Raw genomic sequence first — 26,754 nt, 5'->3', positions numbered from 1 at the left:
ATTTCGTATGTCTTGTTTATATACTCTTAACAAATGCGAATGCGCTGCTCGGCATAATAGTATAGCATTTCAATTAGTAATAAATAAGGACAAAGTAATCGTTGGTAAAAAGATGCCGCACTGACTTTAACAAAATAATTATTCAACGTAGCAATCCGACCAGTGTAGAAGGAGACTTATCTTAAAATTAGCCGGGATGGGTATTAAATGCTCCGATTAGATGTAAGAAGTAGCTGTCCGAGGACGTGTTACCCGCCGGATGAATGGCCTCTTTAAGTTGACGATCATTAGGTTGTTCTGCCACTTCGATGATACGCGAGCCTTAACCTTTTCCAATATTTAAGCCGAGAAGTTTCTTCATTTGGGCAGTTGATTTCCCAGGCAGCCTGAGTCCGAGGACTTTGCAAAACTTGGGTTTTGTTCAGGACTTATGCGTTTTATCTTATGTACTTGATTTTTCCTTTTAGTTTGAGCTCGAGGACCATGCAAGCCTTAGGTTTTGTCCGAGACCAATGTCAGCATTAGTACTTGGTTTTCCCTTTTAGCTTGAGTCCGAGGACCATGCAAGCCTTAGGTTTTGTCCGAGACCAATGTCAGCATTAGTACTTGGTTTTCCCTTCCTTTGAGCATTTCCCGAGGTACTTAACAGTGGTTGTTCTCGGCCATGGTCATTGCTCGGCGTAGGCCAAAGTACCTGGGCCTTTACACAAAGCGGACCTGGGGCCACGAATCCACCTAGCCTCTGATTTAAGAGATATTTCTGCAACTTCTGGCCACGTGGTACTCTCTGATGTCACGGGGACCGAGGTGCACCTTTACGAGGCTCTTTAATCTTGTGGTTGCAGTTGATGTTGGAAGTTGAGCCAAGACTGTTTTGTCTGTAGCGTTTCTTGGGAAACCACATGAGTTGACTGCCATTACCTTGTCTTTTCCAATAAATGGGAAGGAGAGAAAGTGGCTTTATATACGCACAAATCCTTCAGATTTTCTCCCACATCACAGCTTCCATCTTCGGAGTTCTCCCTTTTTGGCATTACATGTTGAAAGTGAGGGTTGGGAAGAAAGAAATGTCTCCGCCACAGAAGCGCCGTGTCTTCATGAGGCTTTTAACAGTAAGGTATGGGTACAGGAAGCATAAGTTCAGGAGAGTATTCCATCTCCACCGAGGGAGAATGGCGTCTCTCCCTCCTTTAGCCAAAATCCGAAGCAGGCTCTGTTCATGCCAGCACTTTGGTATGGCAGAAGAAGGGTTTTCCTCCATCAGCGCCTCTGCTTTGCGGCAGGTGTATATTTAGAAAAAGCCCCATCACCTTCAACTCCCTGCACCTTTTCTTCAACGGTGTCAGGTTCAAGTTGGGTCTTTTTGGCTGCCTGAGTTATGGGCAGGTAAGGGTGCGGGGGAAGAATAAGGTCTCGGAGCTGTAGCCAACCTTTCCTCCGACATTCCTCCTCGGCTTTCTACAGCTTTCTTGTATTTTTCTTTTTCTTGCCTATGTAGTACTCATCTAGTAAGCTTTGACGTAGGCTGATTCCAGCTTTCATGGCACGATGTACTATTTCTTCATCGTAATAAAAATAGCAGTTTATATACTTGTTTTTGGGTATGGTTCTTTTGGCACACCACCTCGTGAATTGAGTGCACTCCCCGTATGTGCTTTCTCTCAGCGCTACTTAGGGCAAGAGCCCCTTGAAACACGATTCAACTCGTTCTAATTTGTTTTAACTTACCTATACTACCAGGCATAATGATAATTGACAATAAGTTAAATTCAGGAAACTAACCTAGGTATCGGTTGAATGTCCCGTGATATGTGCGGGAATGCTGTCCGAGAAACGACGAACTCCAAATAATTCATTGCAGGGGGTGACTGAGCATCGAGTGACTTTGATTATGTTTTTAGAAACATGTTACTCCATTTCATATCGGCCCTTTTGGTGTTGAGGGTCCGAGACTTGTACGATTCTTTTTAAGTAGTTGGTTTCCCCAGAGGCTTGGGTCCGAGGACCATGCAAGGCCTTGGTTCTGTCCAAAACTCGTACGATTCTTTTTAAGTAGTTGGTTTCCCCAGAGGCTTGGGTCCGAGGACCATGCAAGGCCTTGGTTCTGTCCAAAACTCGTACGATTCTTTTTAAGTAGTTGGTTTCCCCAGAGGCTTGGGTCCGAGGACCATGCAAGGCCTTGGTTCTGTCCAAAACTTGTAGGATTCTTCTTAAGTAGTTGGTTTCCCCAGAGGCTTGGGTCCGAGGACCATGTAAGGCCTTGGTTCTGTCCAAAACTTGTAGGATTCTTTTTAAGTAGTTGGTTTCCCCAGAGGCTTGGGTCCGAGGACCATGCAAGGCCTTGGTTCTGTCCAAAACTTGTAGGATTCTTCTTAAGTAGTTGGTTTCCCCAGAGGCTTGGGTCCGAGGACCATGCAAGGCCTTGGTTCTGTCCAAAACTTGTACGATTCTTTTTAAGTAGTTGGTTTCCCCAGAGGCTTGGGTCCGAGGACCATGCAAGGCTTGGTTCTGTCCAAAACTTGTATGATTCTTCTTAAGTAGTTGGTTTCCCCAGAGGCTTGGGTCCGAGGACCATGCAAGGCCTTGGTTCTGTCCAAAACTTGTACGATTCTTTTTAAGTAGTTGGTTTCCCCAGAGGCTTGGGTCCGAGGACCATGCAAGGCCTTGGTTCTGTCCAAAACTTGTACGATTCTTTTTAAGTAGTTGGTTTCCCCAGAGGCTTGGGTCCGAGGACCATGCAAGGCCTTGGTTCTGTCCAAAACTTGTACGATTCTTCTTAAGTAGTTGGTTTCCCCAGAGGCTTGGGTCCGAGGACCATGCAAGGCCTTGGTTCTGTCCAAAACTTGTACGATTCTTTTTAAGTAGTTGGTTTCCCCAGAGGCTTGGGTCCGAGGACCATGCAAGGCCTTGGTTCTGTCCAAAACTTGTAGGATTCTTCTTAAGTAGTTGGTTTCCCCAGAGGCTTGGGTCCGAGGACCATGCAAGGCCTTGGTTCTGTCCAAAACTTGTACGATTCTTTTTAAGTAGTTGGTTTCCCCAGAGGCTTGGGTCCGAGGACCATGCAAGGCCTTGGTTCTGTCCAAAACTTGTACGATTCTTTTTAAGTAGTTGGTTTCCCCAGAGGCTTGGGTCCGAGGACCATGCAAGGCCTTGGTTCTGTCCAAAACTTGTAGGATTCTTCTTAAGTAGTTGGTTTCCCCAGAGGCTTGGGTCCGAGGACCATGCAAGGCCTTGGTTCTGTCCAAAACTTGTACGATTCTTTTTAAGTAGTTGGTTTCCCCAGAGGCTTGGGTCCGAGGACCATGCAAGGCTTGGTTCTGTCCAAAACTTGTATGATTCTTCTTAAGTAGTTGGTTTCCCCAGAGGCTTGGGTCCGAGGACCATGCAAGGCCTTGGTTCTGTCCAAAACTTGTACGATTCTTTTTAAGTAGTTGGTTTCCCCAGAGGCTTGGGTCCGAGGACCATGCAAGGCCTTGGTTCTGTCCAAAACTTGTACGATTCTTTTTAAGTAGTTGGTTTCCCCAGAGGCTTGGGTCCGAGGACCATGCAAGGCCTTGGTTCTGTCCAAAACTTGTACGATTCTTCTTAAGTAGTTGGTTTCCCCAGAGGCTTGGGTCCGAGGACCATGCAAGGCCTTGGTTCTGTCCAAAACTTGTACGATTCTTTTTAAGTAGTTGGTTTCCCCAGAGGCTTGGGTCCGAGGACCATGCAAGGCCTTGGTTCTGTCCAAAACTTGTAGGATTCTTCTTAAGTAGTTGGTTTCCCCAGAGGCTTGGGTCCGAGGACCATGCAAGGCCTTGGTTCTGTCCAAAACTTGTACGATTCTTTTTAAGTAGTTGGTTTCCCCAGAGGCTTGGGTCCGAGGACCATGCAAGGCCTTGGTTCTGTCCAAAACTTGTACGATTCTTTTTAAGTAGTTGGTTTCCCCAGAGGCTTGGGTCCGAGGACCATGCAAGGCCTTGGTTCTGTCCAAAACTTGTAGGATTCTTCTTAAGTAGTTGGTTTCCCCAGAGGCTTGGGTCCGAGGACCATGCAAGGCCTTGGTTCTGTCCAAAACTTGTACGATTCTTTTTAAGTAGTTGGTTTCCCCAGAGGCTTGGGTCCGAGGACCATGCAAGGCTTGGTTCTGTCCAAAACTTGTATGATTCTTCTTAAGTAGTTGGTTTCCCCAGAGGCTTGGGTCCGAGGACCATGCAAGGCCTTGGTTCTGTCCAAAACTTGTACGATTCTTTTTAAGTAGTTGGTTTCCCCAGAGGCTAGGGTCCGAGGACCATGCAAGGCCTTGGTTCTGTCCAAAACTTGTACGATTCTTTTTAAGTAGTTGGTTTCCCCAGAGGCTTGGGTCCGAGGACCATGCAAGGCCTTGGTTCTGTCCAAAACTTGTACGATTCTTTTTAAGTAGTTGGTTTCCCCAGAGGCTTGGGTCCGAGGACCATGCAAGGCCTTGGTTCTGTCCAAAACTTGTACGATTCTTTTTAAGTAGTTGGTTTCCCCAGAGGCTTGGGTCCGAGGACCATGCAAGGCCTTGGTTTTGTCCAAAACTTGTAGGATTCTTCTTAAGTAGTTGGTTTCCCCAGAGGCTTGGGTCCGAGGACCATGCAAGGCCTTGGTTCTGTCCAAAACTTGTACGATTCTTTTTAAGTAGTTGGTTTCCCCAGAGGCTTGGGTCCGAGGACCATGCAAGGCCTTGGTTCTGTCCAAAACTTGTATGATTCTTCTTAAGTAGTTGGTTTCCCCAGAGGCTTGGGTCCGAGGACCATGCAAGGCCTTGGTTCTGTCCAAAACTTGTACGATTCTTTTTAAGTAGTTGGTTTCCCCAGAGGCTTGGGTCCGAGGACCATGCAAGGCCTTGGTTCTGTCCAAAACTTGTACGATTCTTCTTAAGTAGTTGGTTTCCCCAGAGGCTTGGGTCCGAGGACCATGCAAGGCCTTGGTTCTGTCCAAAACTTGTACGATTCTTTTTAAGTAGTTGGTTTCCCCAGAGGCTTGGGTCCGAGGACCATGCAAGGCCTTGGTTCTGTCCAAAACTTGTATTCTTCTTTTTATTTGCTTGTTTTCTGAAGGCTTAGCTCCTCGAACAAGGTGGGGGGAGCTGGCCTGGTGTTTGAAGCCCCTAGGCTTGTCTATGTCGTCAACAACATGGAACGTAGCCCCTAGTAAGAGCTTATGTTGGAATATCAGCAATATGTCGCCGGTGATATAGGCACCTTCATAGCCCCTTGTTCGACAGAAGCTCAACTTCACCACCGCTCGAGCTAACATGCAAGCCTCCCCACAGACGGCGCCAATTGTAGGGACACGATTTGCGTTGGACCACGGTAGGGTTGGGTTCGCACGTAAATGGACCCGTGCAATATCATTTGTAGAGAGTGGGATCGAAAGGCTAAGTCATATTTACTCGGCTGTGGTTTTGTTAAGTTGTTCATGCATGATCTAGAGGTGTTCACCCATTTTTCTGGTTCTTTTTCTTTTTTGGAACCCCCATCTTTAGGTTGCAAATTTTCCTTTTATATTAGCATGCATTCAATTTCCTTCGTCCACGTGTAGGGTCGAACTTTCCTAGCCTGACACTTGTCCCATCAGTTTAAGACATGAGTTGTTGGGAGTGGTTGAGTAGGCTAAAGAGACACGACTCTGTGAGAGACAAGGCTCCGTCTAGGGCAGGTAGTTTGGGCGGCCCTTCCTAGATATTTTAGATTTCTTACAAGATTATCCCTATGCCGCTTTTACCCCTTTCCTTAGTGTAGTTCTGGGCTAGCCGAGGGCTGTACCCTCCTCGGCAGTTTCTATGGCCCATTGGTGCTTTGCGTTTATTGGGCTGGGACTACTATCCTCTTCAGCCTGGGCCTTAAGCATTCCTGTGAATAGGTGGATCTGGCCCATCTGTCGTCGGGCCACACAACTATAATTTTAATTATTAACCATTGGTTTTTCATTAGTTTTTAAGTTAATAAAAACCATAAATATACCTTTTTTTACTTTTATACACACACACGTATAAAATGTGAATCTTTACACATACCTTTAAGAAAACTCTATATATTCCACTTCTTTGGATGCGTAAAATTATAAACTACTACTCCATTATGATAGTGACTAATTAATTTTATATATTTTTTAGTGATCTCATTTGTAACGCTTCTTACCATTATCATATATTTATTAACTGATGATTTGCATAACAAAAACGTTAAATGAAAGATAACATTGTTCATTAGATTTTCAAAAGTAATAGTATATAGAAATAAGATTTTTTTTTTCTTAACACAAGTGAATACGAGCACCCCCCAACATTGGTAAACATGTCGGAATTAATTACATGTTGGAGATTTGCAATGAGAAATAATACAAACAAATATTGCATACACTGATATTCATGCAAACATTAACAAGGGAAATACTGTGGTAATCATTCCGTTGATCAACAGTGCAATTTTTCAGTGGTACAAAATCTTCTACAAGAATAGCAATTCTTTTCAACAAGCAAATCATTTTCTTTGTTTCTCAACTAAATATAAGTTGTATGCCAATTTTTGTGGGAGAAATTTTTGAATTGGTAATTTCACCATAAATATATCCCAGGAGGAAAAATGACAGGGCGGTTGTGATTTTCACTTCTTGAAACTTAAAACTCAGGTCCTCCTCAAAATATGTTTAAATTTGTTTGAATAACATGGGCAATCATAAAGTATTCTCGGGTTTTGTGAGATTAGGTTGCAATTGTGCTAAACTGAATCAAGCTGATTATTAAAATTCTTAGATCATTTAATCTTCTATCTTATATGGAACCCGAGTTGAGATTTATTTAACTCTTTATTAAATGATGTAAACCGTTATTGCTAGTCAAAAACTAATGTAAAATAAAAACCTCTATAGTTGGTTAAAAAGTAATGTAAAATTTACTTAAAAAGCTTGTGAAAAGCAATGAAAAAAGAACTTTATAATAAATGGGTCACAATATTCAGCAAAAAGAAAAAAACTGGTCACAAAACAATATGATAAGAAGTTGTTTGTCTTCTTTTATGTACTAATGAAGGTTGTTTGTCCGACATGCGCGTGATCTGCACTCTGCTCCTAAAATGTCAAACAAAGGGTTGGAAATTTCGTACTCCATGCCAAACTTGTGTGTCCTCTCCCTCTCTCAGAGTGCTTGGTGGGGCAAAGAATTGGTTGAAAATTTCCACAACTACACTGTTCTCCTCAAAAGTTGTGCCAGTTTACTCTCTTTCTCTCTTTGAATTAACACAACACAATATTTCGCAGAGGATTGAGATTCTCTGACATTAACACTGTTTGGTGGAAAAAAAAGGAGCGATTCGAGTTAGAAACTTTTACATTATGTAGCATCATTCTGCAGTTTGCTCCTCAAAAGTTGTGCCCATCTTCCCCACTCTGTCTCTCTCTCTTTGAAATTAGCACAATGTTTTTGGATGTTGAGATTGATATAATAATTTTTTTTTAGAGAGAATTTCAACTTATAGCGTTTGCTCCTGATGATAGCTCTTTATCATCAGATCAAGACACCAATCAATTTTTAGTGTAGGCGAAGATTGAACCCCAAATCTCTTAGATTGATACAATAATTGCCAGTTTGAAATATCATCGAGTTATTGCTAATTGCTATATGAAAATGTTGCAATTTTTGAACGATCGTAAAGATTGGAAATAAAATTAATAATTATTGCAAAAATTGTTAACTTATAAAACGTACGTAAACATTGGTTTAGGATTGTCTTTTAGCCTCATCCAGCATTCCATGATCCAAGCAAAGGTCATTTGTTGACTATTTGAGTATTATAATAATAATAATGGAGACAAACTCATTGCCTTTGCTCAGCTCAAGTGGAGGAGTCACAGGCACACACGGTGGTAGGGTAGCAGTATCTTTAGGTTGTTGATTTTGTTCCCCATATTTTTCGTTTTTTTCGATGAGAAATCAATTATTTACATATATAAAGCTACTTTTCGCACATGATGATCGTGCTCCTTCAGTGAAGAAATTTGCATCAGGTGGTGGGATCGGGCCATGGGTACAGGCCACACTACTGTGTGTCAAGACTTGAAAAATATCATCGGATGCTTTATTGTTCTCTCTGTAGAGTAAAATTTATAAGGACAATTTATTGGTTTAATTTTCATCTGCTATTGATGTAAATTGTACACAATTACACTACAGTGTGTACAATATAATGTTGTAGTATAAATATGTACAATATGGTATATATTGTATATAGTCTATAATCATGCAAGTTTTACATGTTTTGTAGAAAGTAAACTAATAATTTTTCAATTTATAGTTAACATGGATATGGTTTTATAAACCTCATGTATAGCTTCTATTGTTTTCGTCAAACTCATACAATGATTAAAAGAGCCAATTATATGAATTTAAGCGTCTGTTTGGAAACAATTTATTTAGATTTTTGTTAAAACATTATAGATAAAAGTTGATAGGTAAATAAAACAAGTAGAAGATACATGTGAGATTTACAAAAAAGTAGGAAAAAATAGAAGAAGAAAAAAGCTGGTTTATAATCAAGACCCTAGCGCATACTAAGTCATATAATTGCCCTTCTCTTCCATTAAAACATTTTCTTCTTTATTTTCCTTTCTTTTATATAACTTTTGAACATTAAAAAATATTACAAAATATGAAAAATTTTATTTTTATATTTTTTTAGTGAAGCTAGCTATTTACTATTTAATGTCCTTAATACATGGCTATTGAATTGACTATAATGTACTCTTATAATCCTTCAGGACCACCACTAATACGTGAACAAAACTTTAAAATATTGTTTCATGTTCGGAAGACTATAAAAAATTCTTGAAGTTTCAGTCTTCCACTAACTTTAACAAAGTCGGTGAAACTTTAAAATGATTTAAAGTCGGTGGAATAGCTGTATTAGATTGCGTGGAAGAGGGACATCTGAGTCTTTCACATAGTTTGATTGACCACAATGACCCCGGTATGGTTCGTTGAAAGTACAAGGAGTTATTTTGGGCTTTACCCATAAACTTCCATGATATTGCAGTTTTGCCGTCTCAATTATTTAACTCTTTATTAAATGATATAAACCGTTATTGCTAGTCAAAAATTAATGTAAAATAAAAACTTTTATAGCTGGTCAAAAAGTAATGTAAAATTTACTTAAAAAGCCTATGAAAAGCAATGAAAAAAGAACTTTATAATGAATGGGTCACAATATTCAGCAAAAAGAAAAAAATTGGTCACAAAGCAATATGATAAGAAGTTGTTTGTTTTCTTTTATGCACTAATGAAGGTTGTTTGTTCTACATGCGCGTGATCTACACTCTGCTCCTAAAATGTCAAACAAAGGGTTGGAAATTTCGTACTCCATGCCAAACTTGTGTGTGGAATGCTGGATGAGGCTCAAAGACAATCCTAAACCAATGTTTACATACGTTTTATAAGTTTAACAATTTTTGCAATAATTATTAATTTTATTTCCAATCTTTACGATCGTTCAAAAATTGCAACATTTTCATATAGCAATTAGCAATAACTCGATGATATTTCAAACTGGCAATGTCATCTATGTCCCAAACCAGACTGATAAGTTTTTTTTTTGGTTGAGAAACAGATAGGTGATTGAATTAAATTTTGCCATTTGTGAATGCAGTGACATTATTACCAACTGCTATTTTTCTTTTTCTTTTTTAATTTAAAATTATGCTGACATTTTATAAAATAAAATAAAAAATGATGGCATGTTAGTCTAGGCGGCAAATGATATGACAATTTTTTTATTTATTATTATTTAGAACATTTGACACATCAGGCATTTCCATCCACTACATAACGGCAATGACTAAATTAGCATGACATTGAAAGGTTAGGAACAAACTTGATACAATTGAAAGGTTAGGGACTAAATTGAAATTTGATGTAAAGGATAGGGACCAAATATATAATTTACCCAATTTTTTTCTTTCCTCCCACTTTTCCATCCTCCTACCATTTTCTATACTTCTACTTTTCCACCCCTCCGATCAAAAGAACCCTTATGGACATTAATTCCTATATAGAATTTCTTTTTCTTGTTTTTTTAGAAGGGTTGTGTTACACAATGTGCCCGTTAACAAACATTTTTTTATTTTTTTTTTTACTTTTATTCTAACAATTTTTTTTTTTTTTTTGCAACTTTATGTTATTTTTTCAACTTTAAAAATATTTTTATGTCATTTTTTTTTTTGTTATATAGATTCTCATTAAAGAAACTTTAACCAGTACCTTATGGTGCAAGGTGCTTCTTAACATTTCCTTATTTTTTAATAACTAGTAGGGGTTGCACGTTCCTTGCACATGCTGCCCCATGAGTGAGAAAATTTAAGATAGAATTTTTTTTTTTTTTAAGTAGTAAGAATTTATGTACTTAAATTTAGAATAGTTATTTAAAATATGATCATCTATTTACTATGCTAATTTACTATGATAATTTATTAAAACCTATTTACTAAAAACAGTATCTACTTGCAAAAAAATTCTACTAAGGATGATAACAAATGTCGTTATCTTCCAACAATAGACAACTAAGTTTTGATAAAACATTATCACAATATTTAAATTTTTGCAATAAATGATGTTATAGGCTACAATTGAAACTCTTCATTAAATTAAATACCTACAACCATTTGCAATGAATATTTTGTTATTCATACTTCCTTTTTTATCATCTTATGAGTCTAATTACGACGTTTAGCTTACTTAAATTTTAATGAACACATTTTTAAGAAAGAAAGAAAAAAAAAAGAATAAGATAACAAAAGACATATGTCATTGAAGTTTCTATTAGATAAAATTATAAATTTTAAAGATTTAAGAGGGATGTATGCATTTATGATACTCCGAGAGTACTCAATAATTTCCCCAAATACAATACTATACATCACCATTTTTACTTTCTAAGTACAACTAACATATAAAACGCAAAATACACGAAGAAAATTTTTGAGACTTTAAAATTTAGTGAGACATTTTAGATATTACACAATAAAATATTCTAGGAATCATAAGATTTTGTTAGGGTTTAACTAAGAGAGTAACGACAAGGACTATATGCTTGTCTACAAAATATAAATGAGGAAATTTTAAAAAGTTAGGAACACAATAAATGTCACGATATTTTATCAATACCTTAATTTTAGTTATGGTGGATCTTGGTATGACATTTTATTATTTTATTTTTTAGCAATGTTACATCCACAAAATTTTGACAACAAATTCTAGGTGATAAATTGTTATTGGTTTTTAATTGGGACAACTACTTTAAACTATGCATAAAAAAAACAACCAAAAAACCAACTGAATAAAATTGTGTGTGAAACAGTGAATTTTAGCTCACCAAATTTGACTAAACCAAAAGGAAGCCTAGGAACATAATTGGTAAATTTTATCGATCTATAGCAGCTTACCAATTACCACCTATGATTTGTTATAAAATTAATGTAAAACTGTTGTGGACTTAGCATTTCTTTTATCTATAAAAAAACTAAGATCTCAACAATTGTGAAAATATTGTGATAATAACAACAGGTGTTACAACACTTTTGCAAAAGATATATTTTCAGTTGTGGTTGATCATAGTCTAATCATATACCCCAAAAAAAAAGGTCAGTGAACAGTGCAAATTGAAGAAAAAAAAAATGTAGCTACTACTCTTGCTTTGCGCATTCACACTTTTGTTATGAAAGTATTGTGAAAAATGTTGTGAATGTAGTACTTCTTTTTTCATAATTCCTTTATTTTAGTTGTTGTTGATTCTAGTATGATATTTTATTTTGACCTATAAGGAATTAACACATCAATAATTATAAAAATATTGTGACAATTTATTGTGTTAACTAACAACTTTATATATAAAAAAATAAAAATAAATAAATAAATAAAAGTGGACTGGACGAATTTACCAAATAAAGAAAAAAAAAAAAGAAGCAAAATGAGTTGATGAAACCAAAAGTTTACTGTAGAGGGAAAAAAAAGAAAAAAAGAAAAGAAAAGCAAAATGGGTTGACGAAACCAAAAGGTTACTGTAGAGGCATTGGTGCTTTTTATATAGGTAAAATTGTGGCTAGTCAGTCTAATCATACCAAAAAAGAAAAAAAAAAAAAAAGGGCCAATGATCAGTGCAAAATGAAGAAAAAAAAAATGTAGCTACTACTCTAGTTTTACGCATTCATATTTTTGTTATGAAAATATTATGAAAAATATTGTGAATGTAGCACTTCTTTTTTTATAATACCTTCATTTTTAGTTGTGGTTGATTCTAGTATAATATATTATTTTGACCTATAAGGAATCAACCCATCAAAGTCACCTTGTACGTCGAATTACAACTAAAAATGCAAAATGTTACTAACCGATCAAACCAACTAAACCCAACCTTTGTGCTTCTATAAATTCCAACCAAAATCATCAAACTACAGATCCTCAACAAACTCCAAAGAAAACCCAATCCAAGTGACCATATGTGCTTCTCTCTCTTTCAGATTTGGTCCGATCAGACCACCCAATGACTACCGATCTGGGTTTTCAACTATGGGTTTAAAGAGAGAGATAAAGGCAATGAGAGAGAGAGAGAGAGAGAGAGAGAGAGAGAGAACAAATCAGATATCAAGAGCTTAAATTGAGAGAGCCTTAAAGATCTGGGTTTTCGGTCAATGGTGGCGGTGGCGATGGTGTGATCTGTGTTCTACCTGTGATTTGGGTTTTCGGCCGCCGGATGCAGTGCCAGTGGCTTGAACCAAAAGAGAGAGACATCCAATTGTTTGAGAGAGAGAAATCCAAGGGCTCCAACAGGTTTGAGGGAGAGAAAACTTGTTTGAAAAAAAAAAATTATTTGTTTTTGGGGCAAATTACAAATACAACTAAATTTAAAATTTATTGATTTGGGGCAACTTTCAACTAAAATTTATTTGTTTTTTGTTTTTGACTTATTTCAGTTTAAATCAAAATTGTTCAGTTTTTTATTATTTAAGAGAACATAGAATTATTTCAATTTTTGAATTATTTGTGTAAAGACTCAATTTGCAACGACCCCAAACGAGTATTGGGTTCGTACGTCAAAGACCCAAACAATAAAATTTGTAGAGCGTGGATATTTGAGAACTAGATTAACTCTTCAAAAGAAAAACGATTCACCCCACGTTTATAGATGGATTAGAACCGATGACACTATGGGTTTCTCTTTGAAACAAGTAAAGTTCTAAGGTTTCTCAGTCTTTTTCAATTGTATTTTTTTTTTTTTTTTTTTTTTTTTTTTTTTTTTTTTTTTTTTTTTTTTTTATGTTCCGTCCCCCTTCCGTATGCTATTCTTTCATGTTATATACTGTCCCCTTCATACCATCTTCACCGCACACGTGTAAGTTGGGTTCAGGGAATTTCTTTCTGTCCCATCTAACACCTTCTAGAACTTCTTATTAGTAGCTGTAAGGCTGCTTCATCACTGTTCATGTATCACCTCCACATTAGTGCGGCCAGAGAATTGGTTGAAAGACAATTAATGCGGAGGCAGCTGTTGCTATAGATATTTGTTTGCTTTCTCTTTCTTACCCTTGGTTTCTTATCCCACTTTTAGTGGTGACATAGTTCCGAGGTACGTTTGTAACAAGATGGCGTCCTGATTGTCCTCGGACTCATGTTGCCGAGGAGGATTGTGTCCTCGGACGAATACTGAACTCACCTTTTGTGATATTCACTATTCCCTTCATGTGGTTACCCTTACAATTTGACCTGGGTCTCCTCGGACAAATTTGCATCCTCGGATGGGCCACAGGCCCAATTAACTTGACCTTAATAGTTCTAGCGACTGTCTGGCCCCCACAATTTGTTTTTGTTTTTGATAAATTAATTTTTTTATTAATTTTTATGTTGACATGACAATTTTTAAATGCAAAATAATTTTTTTAAATATTATTTTAATGGCCATATTAGCATTTATTGTGCCAAAAGCGTACTTTGTGTACCACATAGGACTTAGGACTTTTATGTTAGTGAGTTGATGGCAAGGACCAAAATGGAAATAATTTTCTATTTTTAGGGATTGAAGTAGGTGCAAAATCTATTTAAGAACCAAAATGAAAATTAACCCAAAATATATGGACCAAAAATGTATTTTTGCCATAATTTTATAAAAAAATAAAAAAATTATTATTATTTTTTTTAATAAAAAATTTGAAAGTACACGATGCCTTAAAAAGTAAATCAGTGTACATGTAATTGAAAGAATGTTCAATTACTTTCGTCTTCTGATTATGGGTTATCCAAGTCTGAAGACTAGAGAATAATTAATATTTAATATAAACTTTGTTACTTTTTCATCAATGAAGCAAGACAGTAAACATCACCATGCAGCTGCAGGCAGGGGCGGCCTAACATAATTTGGGGCCTAAGGCAAAAAATTTATGCGGGACCTCTAATATGTAAATATTAATTAAACAAAATTATTTAATACTAATTAAATTAAAGTTAATTTGATACATTAAATACATAAATAATACCAACTAGACTAATGTTAATTTCATATAGAGAATTGAATATCATAGTTGAATTATAAATATTAATAAAAAGAAATAAAAATATATTACGATTGAAAAAGATACTTTATTTTGGATATAATACTACGCATAGTTAAATAAAGTTGTAATCTATTTTTTAATTTTATATTTTGATTTTAAGAGAGAGAGAGAGATATATATATATATATATATATATATATTATTTGGTGTATGGTATTGTAGGATATTAGTTTACAAAAATCAAAGTCTCAAACTATTGGGGGAGATTAATCTATAATTGATGATTTAACACATTTGCAACTTCTTTTTGAAATATTTTAGGGTTTCAATTGAGTTAAGGTTGTCTCATACTTTGAGAGTCTTAATAGAAATGAAAAAGAAAAATACGCTAATTAAAAATACTATAAAATGTTCAAAATATAATGTGATATCGTTTCTCATTGATGAACTTCATCAATTTAACTAATGAATGTTTATATCACATTTTTTTGTGATTAATAACATGACAATTTGTAAACTAATAATAAAATTTGTATATCACTAATAAAAAAAAGTACAACCTTTAAAAAAAAAATATAATTTTATAAAAATTTGGACTTTTAACTATAAAAAATGGGACCTTTTTTCTTAAGAAAAATTTTGTTTTTGAGTGGGGCCTTAGGCCTAGGCCTAACTTGCCTAGGCCTTGAGCCGGCCCTGGCTGCAGGTACTCCCAACAAAATCAAATTGACTTCCTATTAAAACCTTGAACACTTGAAAATGATTTGGTTATAAGTAAACAATGAAATCAAGCAAGAAATTCTATTCCAAAAAAATATTTACTCTAAATTTGACAAGCAAAATAGATATCCTGTCAAACCTTTCTCAATAACCATTTCCTCGCTGCAAATTTCATGGCCATTCTCTCGTCTATTTCAGGAACAATTTGAAGTGTTGTATCAATACATTCTATTCAATTGTAGTCTTTGTCCTTCTCGTTACCCACATTTGTTTTGACTACTCATGGCCTTTCCCCAAGTGCTTCTTGTAACTCTCCCTTGATCTCTGAAATTTTTGAGAACGTGCAGAGGCTAAAGAAGTTGCAAACATTTTATTTTTCCCCTGATAAGATATTTCAAACTCCATTGCTGGATATTGCATATCCCAAGTTATCGTCAATCCCATCCAAAGGGCATTATTGTTGACCTCCATTTTCATGTCCAAACAATTTGATCTTCCATTCTGACTTTCGTTACCATAAATCAAGCACAAATCAGAAATATGAGATCCCCTATATTTGTATGCAGTTGCATCCAAATGTTCCTGCAACATGCATTTCTTAACAAAAGCTACTCAAAATTATCCAATTCATTGATTATTATAGAATTGATATGATCATATATACTACATCCCTTGTTACCCAAAAACACTCAGTTTACTAAATGAATACAGAAGAAATATCATTTCATCAAAGGAGAAAAAAAAAAAAAAATACAAGTTTGAATGCGATGCTTTGGGGTGCTCTTTAGTGATAACTAGAGGAAAACCCTTTATCCTAGCAAAATTACTAACGGGATAGAATGGAACCTTGATAAGAGCTTCCCAAAGCTAAACATCAGCTGCCACAGTGCCACTGTTTTGCAAATTACATCCCAAGAAAAGCCATTCTAATTGAGGAGACCCATAATGCCTGTACACTCTTTCATCAAGCTCATTATTGGCAAAGGATTGATCATTCTCTTCACCTAAAAGAACCACACCAATATATACAAGTTAGTGTAATGACTTGAACTTTGTGGCTTTGATCTACTTTCTCCTCTGTCTTGACCGACCACCCTTCTCTACAACCATACCATTTATCTTATCAATCTTAAATTTCACAAACAGTTCAAAATCATGGCAGAGCCTCACAAGATTTTTCTGCTTTATGATATTTATATTAGATATCTTTGCATATATACCATCTATTAACAAACAAATGATATAATTGCCCATATTTGTGTACATAATGTCACAGATGTCTTTCATTCTAAGTGATACCTGAATAACAAAAGTACAAGAATATTGTACACAACTCTGACAATATCTTCATGATCTAATAGGTCTTTTTTTTTAAAATTTTTTTTATTTTATGGTAGGTCATTTCCTGATTATCCTTGCCTGAACCGAATTGAAATCTGACTCTCAGTTTTTATAAACACCATTATATTGAGAACTACATAAAACACACAAATAACTTAAACCAGAAAATAATGCCACTCAATTTGGGTACATAATCAAAGGTAATTAGCATACAAAAGGGTCCCTTAATGAAGATCATGTCTAGCCTATTTGAACTACAAGAAATAGGAGAGAAGAGCATATCACATAGCTAGTGCAAAAGAACAAGATTTATTTCAACTTCAAATAGAAGCAGATACAACTACATGTTAAGTGTTAACTTGTCTTAATGCATGATTACAAATAGATCATAGACAGGGCTCCTCCACCTTCTATATCACTGACTTGCTAACATGATTACAAATGCATTTGCAAAAAACAATAATTAAAGCTTTGTGACAAGAAAGTTGAAAAGAGAATTATTCAGGATGGAAAAAACTGGGATCTGAGAAAGGGCAGCCCCTTCCACAAAGCCTATATTAGGGCAGGACAAGAAAATATATTAGACAAAATGTCTTTTTTTCTACAATTTTACAAATATTTGATCTGATACTTAGAACGAAATCAAACACAAAAATGGAAAATGCACTTCAATTTATCATATATATAAACCACCTATATCAGCATACTAAAGAAAGAAAGAAAATAAGTAGTTAAATGCACTTCAATTTAATGTCCATATATATATATATATATTGATAGAATTTAATGTCCATATTTGTTCAATCATCAAATTCCAAGCAGCCTAAAACAGAGATCCTTGCAGCAATTAATAAAGTTAATTTTGCATGGGAAGAGAACCTACCTTGCAGCCTACAAAGCTGCCAATTCATCTTCCGCTCAAACCAATTCACTTGAACCCATATTCTTTTTTAATGAAGAAGTGTCTCAATGCAAAGAAGCAGAAAACTAAGATAACCAAGCTCAGTTAAATTTCCAATCGAAGATGATGCAGGGATCATCTATAACAAAGTTTGAAATCTCAATTTCCTTTCCCACCTGAAACACAATAAGAATGCCTCTTGCTGCTCTTGCAATCATCCTTTTCAGCATCTTCATAACAAAAAAGAAACATAAGAGAAGGGCTATAGGATCCCCCTTACTTAACCATCTATAATGCTGAAAAGGCCAGTTGAAAATATGTTTACCAGATCTGAGAATGTCATAGTGGAGATACCAGCTAAAACAAAAACAAAGATCTGAGAATGTCCATTTTGACCAACCAAATCTGAAATAAATACAAAGAAAATTACAAAATGTCATGCCCCTACGCATAAAACAAAAACAAATTAGGACATCCAAACTCCAAACCCAAAACAACATGCATGTATCTCAAGCATCACTGCATCACTCTTCCCAAGAACCACATATTATTGGCTACCATGTGATTGATGTTTCCTATTTTTGATCTGACACATGGAAAGTATTGAATTTTTAATCAAGTTCAAGTCATTGGGTTCCAAATCTTGCAAGATTATGTGATTGATGTTTCCTGTTTTCAGATATGTTCAATACTATCACTAAATGTCATCCTTTGTTGAGAAGCACATTTTCTTGGATGACTTCCAGACTTTTATATTGCACTCCAAGCTTTCAATGTATTTTATATTTTTCTGCCCTGCTTGATCTTTTGAAAATGTTGGTTTTCTTTATGCTGGAAAAAATGACTAATAATATTAAAAAATAAGTAAATAAAAATGGGGTACATTTGCTTCTTTGTTCTTTGTTATAATTGGGCTTACAAATATACTATTTCTCATCAAGAATCTGTCTTTTTTAGTGTAATAAAATAGGATGGATCACGGTTGATACATAAATTGGTGTGTATGAGATAGAGAACCTAATATAATTTGATGCCCCTCAAATGAATATTATGATTTAGAATCATACGTATAATACTTAGATAAACAATAAATATCTTCTGGTATGTAATTCAGATTCCGGATACATGTGCTCAATTGAAAAGTTTTGAATTTCTCAAAAATCAAATCAACAAGTAAAATTATAAATATTGAATGGAAAGAAGAAGAAGAATCACCAACTGCAAAAATGTTCTTTCTATTTTCTTTTGTTATCTTCTTTGAATGGATCAAGTCAATTAAATTGTCCAATAGACCTTAAAAAAACTTATACCAAGTCCTCAGCCTGCAAAGACAAATAAAGACTTTACATTGATGGTAGAGAGTGAAAAGATCATGTAAATGCCTATAAAATCAAGAATTTGCACGCTAAAAAAAATTGTAAGTTCTTAGACTGCAACATTTGAAGGAAAAAAATAAAAATGAAAAACAGGTGTAGCCATGAGTTTTAAGGCAAACAAATTAAGCAGAAATGTATTAAAAACATGTTCAATTGGCAAAATACTGATTTCGTGCATAAGGTTTCTCAATAGATAGAAGCATCATTGCACGCAAATTTAAATATCTGATTGGAAGCCAACTTCTAGGAATGATGGTTCACCAGGGCTGAATTGCTAATATTTTTACCCTTCAAAGGAATAACTTGTGTGATTATATTTATCATGTAAATACAAGAACACATGATACAAGAACAAAAAAAGAAGACTTTTACAGAAAAAGTCAAGAGTCAGAAGATCATTTAAATGCCTAGAATAGAACACATTGGACAGCAGGTGAGCATAAGAGAAATTAATATAAACTGAAATAGTGTTGAAAACAAAATTGTATACTTGAAAAAAAATCTAGTTCTGGGAAGTCATGAATTGATTTTACCAATCTTTTCTACCTATAGGTAGTATTGAGAGAGAGAAAGAGAGAGAGAGAGACAGAGTCCCAGCTCATAGTCCTCAATGTCCAGAGTTTGGTAATTTTGCCTTTCATCATGGTTGTCATTTCTTTATATAAGAAATAAATCTTTGAAAATTGGGAAAGTTCTATTATGGTATGTTCGTTCAAAAGATCTTAATTTGAAATTTTATAGAGTTCTTTAAGATTTTGCAACTTCAGAAAAATTCTAAATCAAAGTAAATATAAATCTCTGTCAGTCTGTTATAGGCTTGTGAAAAGAAAATCTTACAGACACCATTACATGAAACCAGCATCTTGATCAACTTGCTAATACCTGGATTTTCATAAGCAGCTTTTACAAACACACACACCAAAATTCAATGAGTGAGAATCCAGGAAATTATTAGAGAATTTAAAAACATTAGGAAAAAAAAATGCAGCAATAGTCCAAAGTCCAAACCATAATAAAAAAGAAGTCATAGACTTAAAAAATGTCTATTCCAACAATACTAAGGAATCATTCCCTACAAAATTGTAAAATCAGATAATGATCTTCACCTCTATTTGGCAGCCAAGGAAAAGAATAACATCAAGTTGAAAGTTGATTGAGAAAAATACAGAATAGCATATTACCAAATGTATTAAAACAGAACATTTTGTGAGATAATACTGATAACCAAAAAAATAAAAATAAAAACAAATCATAGTTCAGCAATGACAAACCAATAAAAGAAGCAACAGCAAGCCTTACTAAGAGTGATAATAAACTTAACCTGGTGTTGTGCTCACGAGGCTTGACAAGCTGAGTAGGGGCATCATAGTCGGAATGTTGAGCCACAGCCCATGAGAGATGGCAGTAGACACTGCTTCTCTCAAGCTAAAGGGGTATCCACGAACGAAGTCAGCTCCTTCCCTATATGGATCATAGAGGGTATTGAAGAATAATGGTGTTGATGGTGTCAGCAGGTTCTATATGTGTTGTGCTAATGCATTTATCTCTTTCCCGCTCAGATCCTTTGCCACCTTTTTTCACATTTTATTCCAAGTTTCAATGACACAAACAAGATAAGAAAAAGGAAAATGGTGCCATACATATCAAATTATTGTGTCAAGAATGAATTAGCATTTTATTCAACTAACTAGGTATAAAATGTTATGTTCAATCAAATTAGTATTGATGCTTTATTCCACTATCCTTTATAAGATCCCTCATGGACCTTACGTATTGGAATCATATAGCATTAGCATTTTATTGTGACTAGTTCTTTGGATCCAGATAATATGAAGCATGACTCATGAACAGTGACACATAAACACTTGCAGAAAACAATGCAGACTTCTTCTTATTATTATAGTATTATTATTTATTTTTTTTAAAAGAAAGATTTCCTATCAAAAACATAAAATAGAATACGCCAAACCTCATTTTTGAGTTTAAAACTGTAATTTTGTCAAATTTCAACAAATTTGACAAATTACTACCAAAACGCCAAACAGTTACTGCAATTTGGTGGCAGTTTGGTGCTTTATTCTCTGACAAAATCTCTGTCATCCGAAGCCCTTCAGAAGGCTTATTTTGCCACCGGCACACTGAACTAGGAATCACAGTTGAACTTTATTGAGGACGGATACATGTACATCAAGAATGCAAACGAATGAAACGGAGTGCACAACCTTACCAAGGAATATCCTGGCTCAAAAGAAGATTTCTACTACTGGGCTAGGATTGATCATGATGGAGGTTTCAGACTATACAGACACTTCAAAAAGGAGGACAACACTCTGTTACTTTTTTTAAGTGTCCCAAACTAATATCAACATGACCATTTGCAATATGCAGTCATTTGAAAGTCACAAACCACAATGGTTAAAAAGTAATTCCAAAATATAAATTTGGATGATTCCTTAAAGCTTTCAAATCTTCATCATACATAGAAAACTTCAATAATTTTGCATGCCTTAAAATTATAAATTAATATTAATTAAAAAAGCAAAGTTCCTTCTAGCTGGAAAACATTAAAAATAACATCCCAAAGGAAATGTGGAAAAATAAAATTCGCCTCAAAGGGACATTCCAATTCTGATGATACATTTGTGATTTTGGCAAAGGTGTGAATTGTGTAGAGAGAGAGAGAGAGCAATTGGATATGATTGGATCCTTTGCCATTGCCTTTGTCATGGGATTTCATAAACCACTTTTTTTTTATTTGTATGTAATTCCAACAAAAAACCCAACACGTCAAAATTGAAAACTCGAATGTTAGATTGATAACAACATAATTAAAATCTAACCCTCTATTGATTTATACAAACAAATTTTATAATAAATAAATTTAGTTAATTTTTGTTAAAGCATTGTATTTGTGTTTCCTCTTATTTACCCAGGAATGCAATCAATTTTCTAGAATAAATTTTCCAAAGGGGAAAAAGAATAAAATTTCAAACCCTTACTCATCATGTTTGAACTTCATAGAGTCTAGAGATTTGCCTTAGGAGTACCCGTTTGAAGCACAATTTGTCCAATAATAAATCAAGATTTTGAGTTATAAAAACGTGTAGCTAAAGATTTTAGAAAAAAAAAAAAATTAAAAAGGAGAAATGTAAAAAAGAAAAGAAGAGAAGTGGTTGTAAAAGGTTATACCTCTGAATCCCTTAGCTCCTCTCTTTCTCAACCACATAACTCAAAACTTTCACAACAGACAAATCACCACCACATCCAAATGAATTGGGCTATTAAAGCAAGACACGGCTAGGATTATAAAGTGGAGCACAACATTCATAAAAAAAATTGAATACAAAGTGTTGTGACTTCTGAATCTACATATAAGGATTGGTTGGATATCCCTAAAATAGTACATGATGTACAGAATACTGCAGTCTGCAGAATGTTTGTCCATACATGTCATGTTAAAATCTTAATCATAGGACTTAGGAGGAACTCACATTTGCCATATTCAAATGTGATGAGAGGTTCACTGTAAGTCTGTAATGGGAGATGAGTGACACGTGGCAACTATTTCATCTAAAAGCCTTAAAAAAAAAAAAAAAGGCATGTCAACCACCGTTTTTCTCATTATTGTTTTTATTTCATTCTCTTTCCAGTTTTAAGTTCCAACGTCACCTTCTTCTTCTCTCTCCCCAGAATCACCACCGACATTGTAGAGGCAGAAGCACCAGTTTTTTTTTTTTTTTTTTAAATCAACAATGAAGAATTGCACATTGCTAACATAGATTTTAGGCAATACCGGAAGCTCTCGCTCCCCAATTCTCCCTCTCGGCCCAGAAAACCTCCCCACCGCAAACCCACCTCCAGGAAGCCTCCAAATCGTTCTAAGACCCATTCTGAAGCTTCGGATCCGAATTCGAATTGCTCTTTGCAAACCGCGCAGTGAGACTCTACCTGGGTCTCGTCGATTTCGATCGTGGGCATCGACTCGATCGCCGACTTCGAAGCCGGCGGGTTCTCGTACCTCGCGACGACGCCGTTCAATTCGATCTGCGACAGTTGCTCCAAAAGCCGATCGAACCCGGACCCCAACAGAAAATCCGACCTGCTCGGCGGCAACGGCCTTAGACCCGACCCGCTTCCGTCGTCGTAAAAGAGCTCGACCGTATGGCGTCGTTCTGGAGCTGGCGCCATACGGTCTTGATAAGTGGGTTTTGATCCTTTTTTATTCTTTGTTTGATCAGTGGGTTTTGTGAATTTTGTGTGGCTTGTGTGGGTTTTGGGATTGTTTGATCAGTGGCGTCGATCTTCTGTGGTTTTGATCAGTAGGCTTCATTGATGGTGGCTGGGTTGTTTTGTGGCTTGATGATGGTGGCTGGGTTGGTTGTGTTGGGTCTGTGAGGGAGAGATGATAGTGTTAAAGAATGAATATTTGAATGAATAAAAAAGGATCAGAACTTCGGTGCGGTGGCGCCAGCTCCAGAACGACGCCGCGGCGTTTGCTCTCTGATACGTGTGTGCAGAGTAAGTTAAAATTGTGTGTGACAGAGTGTATTGGTTTTTCTTTAAATGTGTGACGTGGCAAACACTGATTGGTGGCGTAAATCAACACTGCCACCTCTGACCGTATGTTTTCTCTTATATTTTTAGTCTTTTGCATATATATATATATGTATATATATATATATATATATCGATGTCACATTATTTAATAAAATATTATATTGTTAGATCAAAAAATAAAATCCCAATTATCAAACAAAAGGTCATAAGGAGTAAAATTTTTCTAAATAATAATAACTAATTAAGAAGATATTAATTTAAGGTATTCAAAAGTTCACATTGGATACATGTGCAATACGGATATTGCTAATTGTTGAAGTATTCATGCTTTTTAGATGCTAGTCAACAAATAAAAATTACTCGGTAGTCTTTAGTTAGACGTTTTCCAAACAATATATTATTAGTTTATTAAAATATATTTGACCATGACAAAATGACAGTGGTTCTTAGAAATTTCAATCACAAGACTTGAACAACTGCTTAGAAAAGCGAGTTTAAACCTATTAGACTTTTTCTTCTATATAAAGGTTGCCCTGGGTTCTTTCTAACTCATAAACCCATAAGCCATAACCTTTGCGACAATGGCTACTTCAACACTTCCTCATATTTGTTGTCTCTTGCTTCTGCTTCTGCTTCTTCCTCTCCTTCCCACTGTTTTCACCTACACTGAAAAAGACTGTAACATAAGGCTGGACTCATCACCTTTAGTTGCAGGGCAAAACAGTAATCCAATCACGTCGAGATTAGAAGAATTTGCCTTCGGATTCCATCCTCTTGAAAGTGAGAAGTTCTTGCTTGCAGTTTGGTTCAATAAAATAAAAGAGCCAACCATAGTTTGGTCTGCAAATGGAAATGAACCAGCACCACAAGATTCTAAACTGACGCAGGATATCAGCGGTGCATTTGTTCTCAATGACCCTAATGGCAAAGAGTTATGGAAGACTCCAAGGAATGGTTCCAAATCCAGTTGTGCGGCTCTGCTGGACAATGGTAACTTGGTGATTTTAGATGAGCGGTATAATTCTATATGGGAAAGCTTCAAAGAGCCTACTGATACAATCTTGCCTGGCCAAATACTGTACATGAATACCACACTCAGGTCTCGAGAATCTGAGACAAATTATTCAAAAGGGCGTTTCCAGCTTTCTTTTCAGATTGATGGCAATTTCGTGCTTTACTCTCTTTCTATGCCATCTGAAGCCCTTGAGAAGGCTTATTTTGCCACCGGCACAACGAACTGGGAATCACAGTTGAACTTTACTGAGGATGGATACATGTATATCCAAGATGCAAATACAAACAGAGTGTACAACCTTACCAAGGAAAGTCCTGCAGGCTCAAAAGAAAATTTCTACTACTTGGCTAGGATTGATTATGATGGTGGCTTCAGATTGTACAACCACACCAGAAAGGTGAGCAACCCAAGTGAGAGCTGTTCTTCATCATGGACTGTAGTGCAAAGCATTCCCAGTGATATTTGTGCTACATTCACTGGTGATGCTGCTGCTGTTGGAGGTGGGTTTTGTGGACCGAACGGATATTGCCGTACCGCAGGTGATTCTAGTGGGAATGGGCCAGCATTTTGCTTTTGTCCTGAGGGATTTTCTCCCTTGGACCAATCCAATAATTTTGCAGGCTGCAAACCAGATTTTTTATTGCCTAGCTGCCAAATTGGATGGGAAAGGCAAAAAGAAAATATAGAGTTTAAAATGCTTCAAAATGTGAATTGGCCGTTCACAGATTACGGTCGTGTTACCGTGGCTAATGAGGCAGAGTGTAGACAGCTATGCCTTGACGATTGCTTGTGTATTGTGGTCATCTATGAAGGTAACGGTAATCAATGTTGGAAGAAGAAGTATCCTCTGTCCAATGGAATGTATCTAGAAAGTAATACTAGCAAAGTTCTCATCAAGACACCTAAAATTATAGATTCAGATAAGAAACACCAGTCTATGGTAGTTGTCTTGGCACTACTCCTTGGCAGCTCTGCATTTCTTAATATCCTTTTCTTCTTAGGTAGTATTGTGGCTATTATCTATTTGTACCACAAAAGGCTCAATTCGCAATGGAATATTGATAGAACACTTACAACAAATGTGAGAAGCTATACATATAAAGAGCTCGAAGAAGCAACGAAGGGCTTCAGGCAAACAGTGGGAAAAGGAGCTTCCGGAACTGTTTATAAAGGAGTTCTTCCATCAGATTCTAAAAGATTTGTTGCAGTCAAGAAGTTAGGTAAGGTGGTAGAAGAAGGTGAAAAGGAATTCAAAACGGAAGTGAGCGTCATCGGTCAAACTCATCACAAGAATTTAGTCCGTTTGCTCGGCTATTGTGATGAGGGGCAGCATCGGCTTCTGGTCTATGAGTACATGAGTAATGGCTCTTTAGCTAGCTTTCTCTTTGGGATATCCAGGCCTCATTGGAACCAAAGAGTGCAAATTGCTTTTGGAATAGCACGAGGCCTAATGTACTTACATGAAGAGTGCAGTACCCAAATCATCCACTGCGATATAAAGCCTCAAAACATACTTCTAGATGAGTACTTTACGCCAAGGATTGCTGATTTTGGATTAGCAAAGCTTTTGTTGGCAGATCAAAGTCGAGCAGCTCGTACAGCAAGAAGAGGGACAATTGGATACTTTGCACCTGAATGGTTTAGGAAAGCATCCATTTCGGTTAAGGTTGATGTGTACAGTTTTGGTGTGATGTTACTAGAGATCATTTGCTGCAAGTCTAGTGTAGCATTTGCACTAGGAGAAGAGGAGGCATTGATAGATTGGGCTTATGAATGCTACAAAGATAAAAAATTAGATGTGTTGATAGAAGATGACGAGGAGGCAAAGAATGACATGAAGAGGCTAGAAAGGTTTGTGATTGTGGCGATTTGGTGTATTCAAGAAGATCCTTCACTGAGGCCCTCGATGAAAAAGATCACACAAATGCTCGAGGGAGTGATTGAAGTTTCTGTGCCCCCAAGCCCTTCATTGTTTACTTCTTCTCCCCCTTCATTCAAAAAATAGGACATCTTGAGTTTTGATTGCCCCATAGTTAACCATTTGTGGTATATGACAATGGCTGACTTTGTACATCTATTTTCATCTAATTTTCTAACTTTTAGGTTTAGGCTAGGGTTGTTATTTCCTTAGGTTGGAATAAAGCTATTGTCATTCATAACATTTTAGAGAGTCCTCTCCTATAGTTTTTAGTAGATTCAAAAATTCTCTTTGTGAATTCAAGGATTTTTATGTTGAAGCAGATATGTTCTGCATGTTAATTATAGCTTTCTACCTCTGTCAACTGAATATAGCCATCCTTTTTTAA

General features: G+C 36.0%; 1 protein-coding gene and 1 long non-coding RNA gene across 3 annotated transcripts in view; one reads left to right on the top strand and one right to left on the bottom strand.

Annotated features, from left to right (window-relative positions):
* LOC126724117 (G-type lectin S-receptor-like serine/threonine-protein kinase LECRK1) overlaps positions 1-26,754 on the top strand; it is an 85,757-nt gene extending 59,003 nt beyond the window's left edge. The window contains exons 1-2 of one of the 2 annotated variants that reach the window (XM_050428422.1): positions 23,262-23,394; positions 24,148-26,754. In XM_050428422.1, the coding sequence (XP_050284379.1) occupies positions 23,307-23,394; positions 24,148-26,453 (2,394 nt within the window). In that variant the 5' untranslated portion in view covers positions 23,262-23,306 and the 3' untranslated portion in view covers positions 26,454-26,754. Of the gene's footprint in view, positions 1-23,261; positions 23,395-24,147 lie in introns of those variants that run through there. The other variant, XM_050428421.1, reaches the window with a different exon arrangement.
* LOC126724121 (uncharacterized) lies at positions 15,270-20,769 on the bottom strand. The gene is made up of 5 exons (XR_007654622.1): positions 20,198-20,769; positions 18,716-18,822; positions 17,483-17,905; positions 16,105-16,262; positions 15,270-15,840 (listed from the first exon to the last, which is right to left on the bottom strand). It is a non-coding gene; the product is annotated as an uncharacterized LOC126724121 (long non-coding RNA).

The sequence above is a fragment of the Quercus robur genome, chromosome 4, assembly GCF_932294415.1.
Source record: "Quercus robur chromosome 4, dhQueRobu3.1, whole genome shotgun sequence".
Taxonomy (NCBI): domain Eukaryota; kingdom Viridiplantae; phylum Streptophyta; class Magnoliopsida; order Fagales; family Fagaceae; genus Quercus; species Quercus robur.
This window is presented reverse-complemented; position numbering and strand designations above follow the sequence as displayed.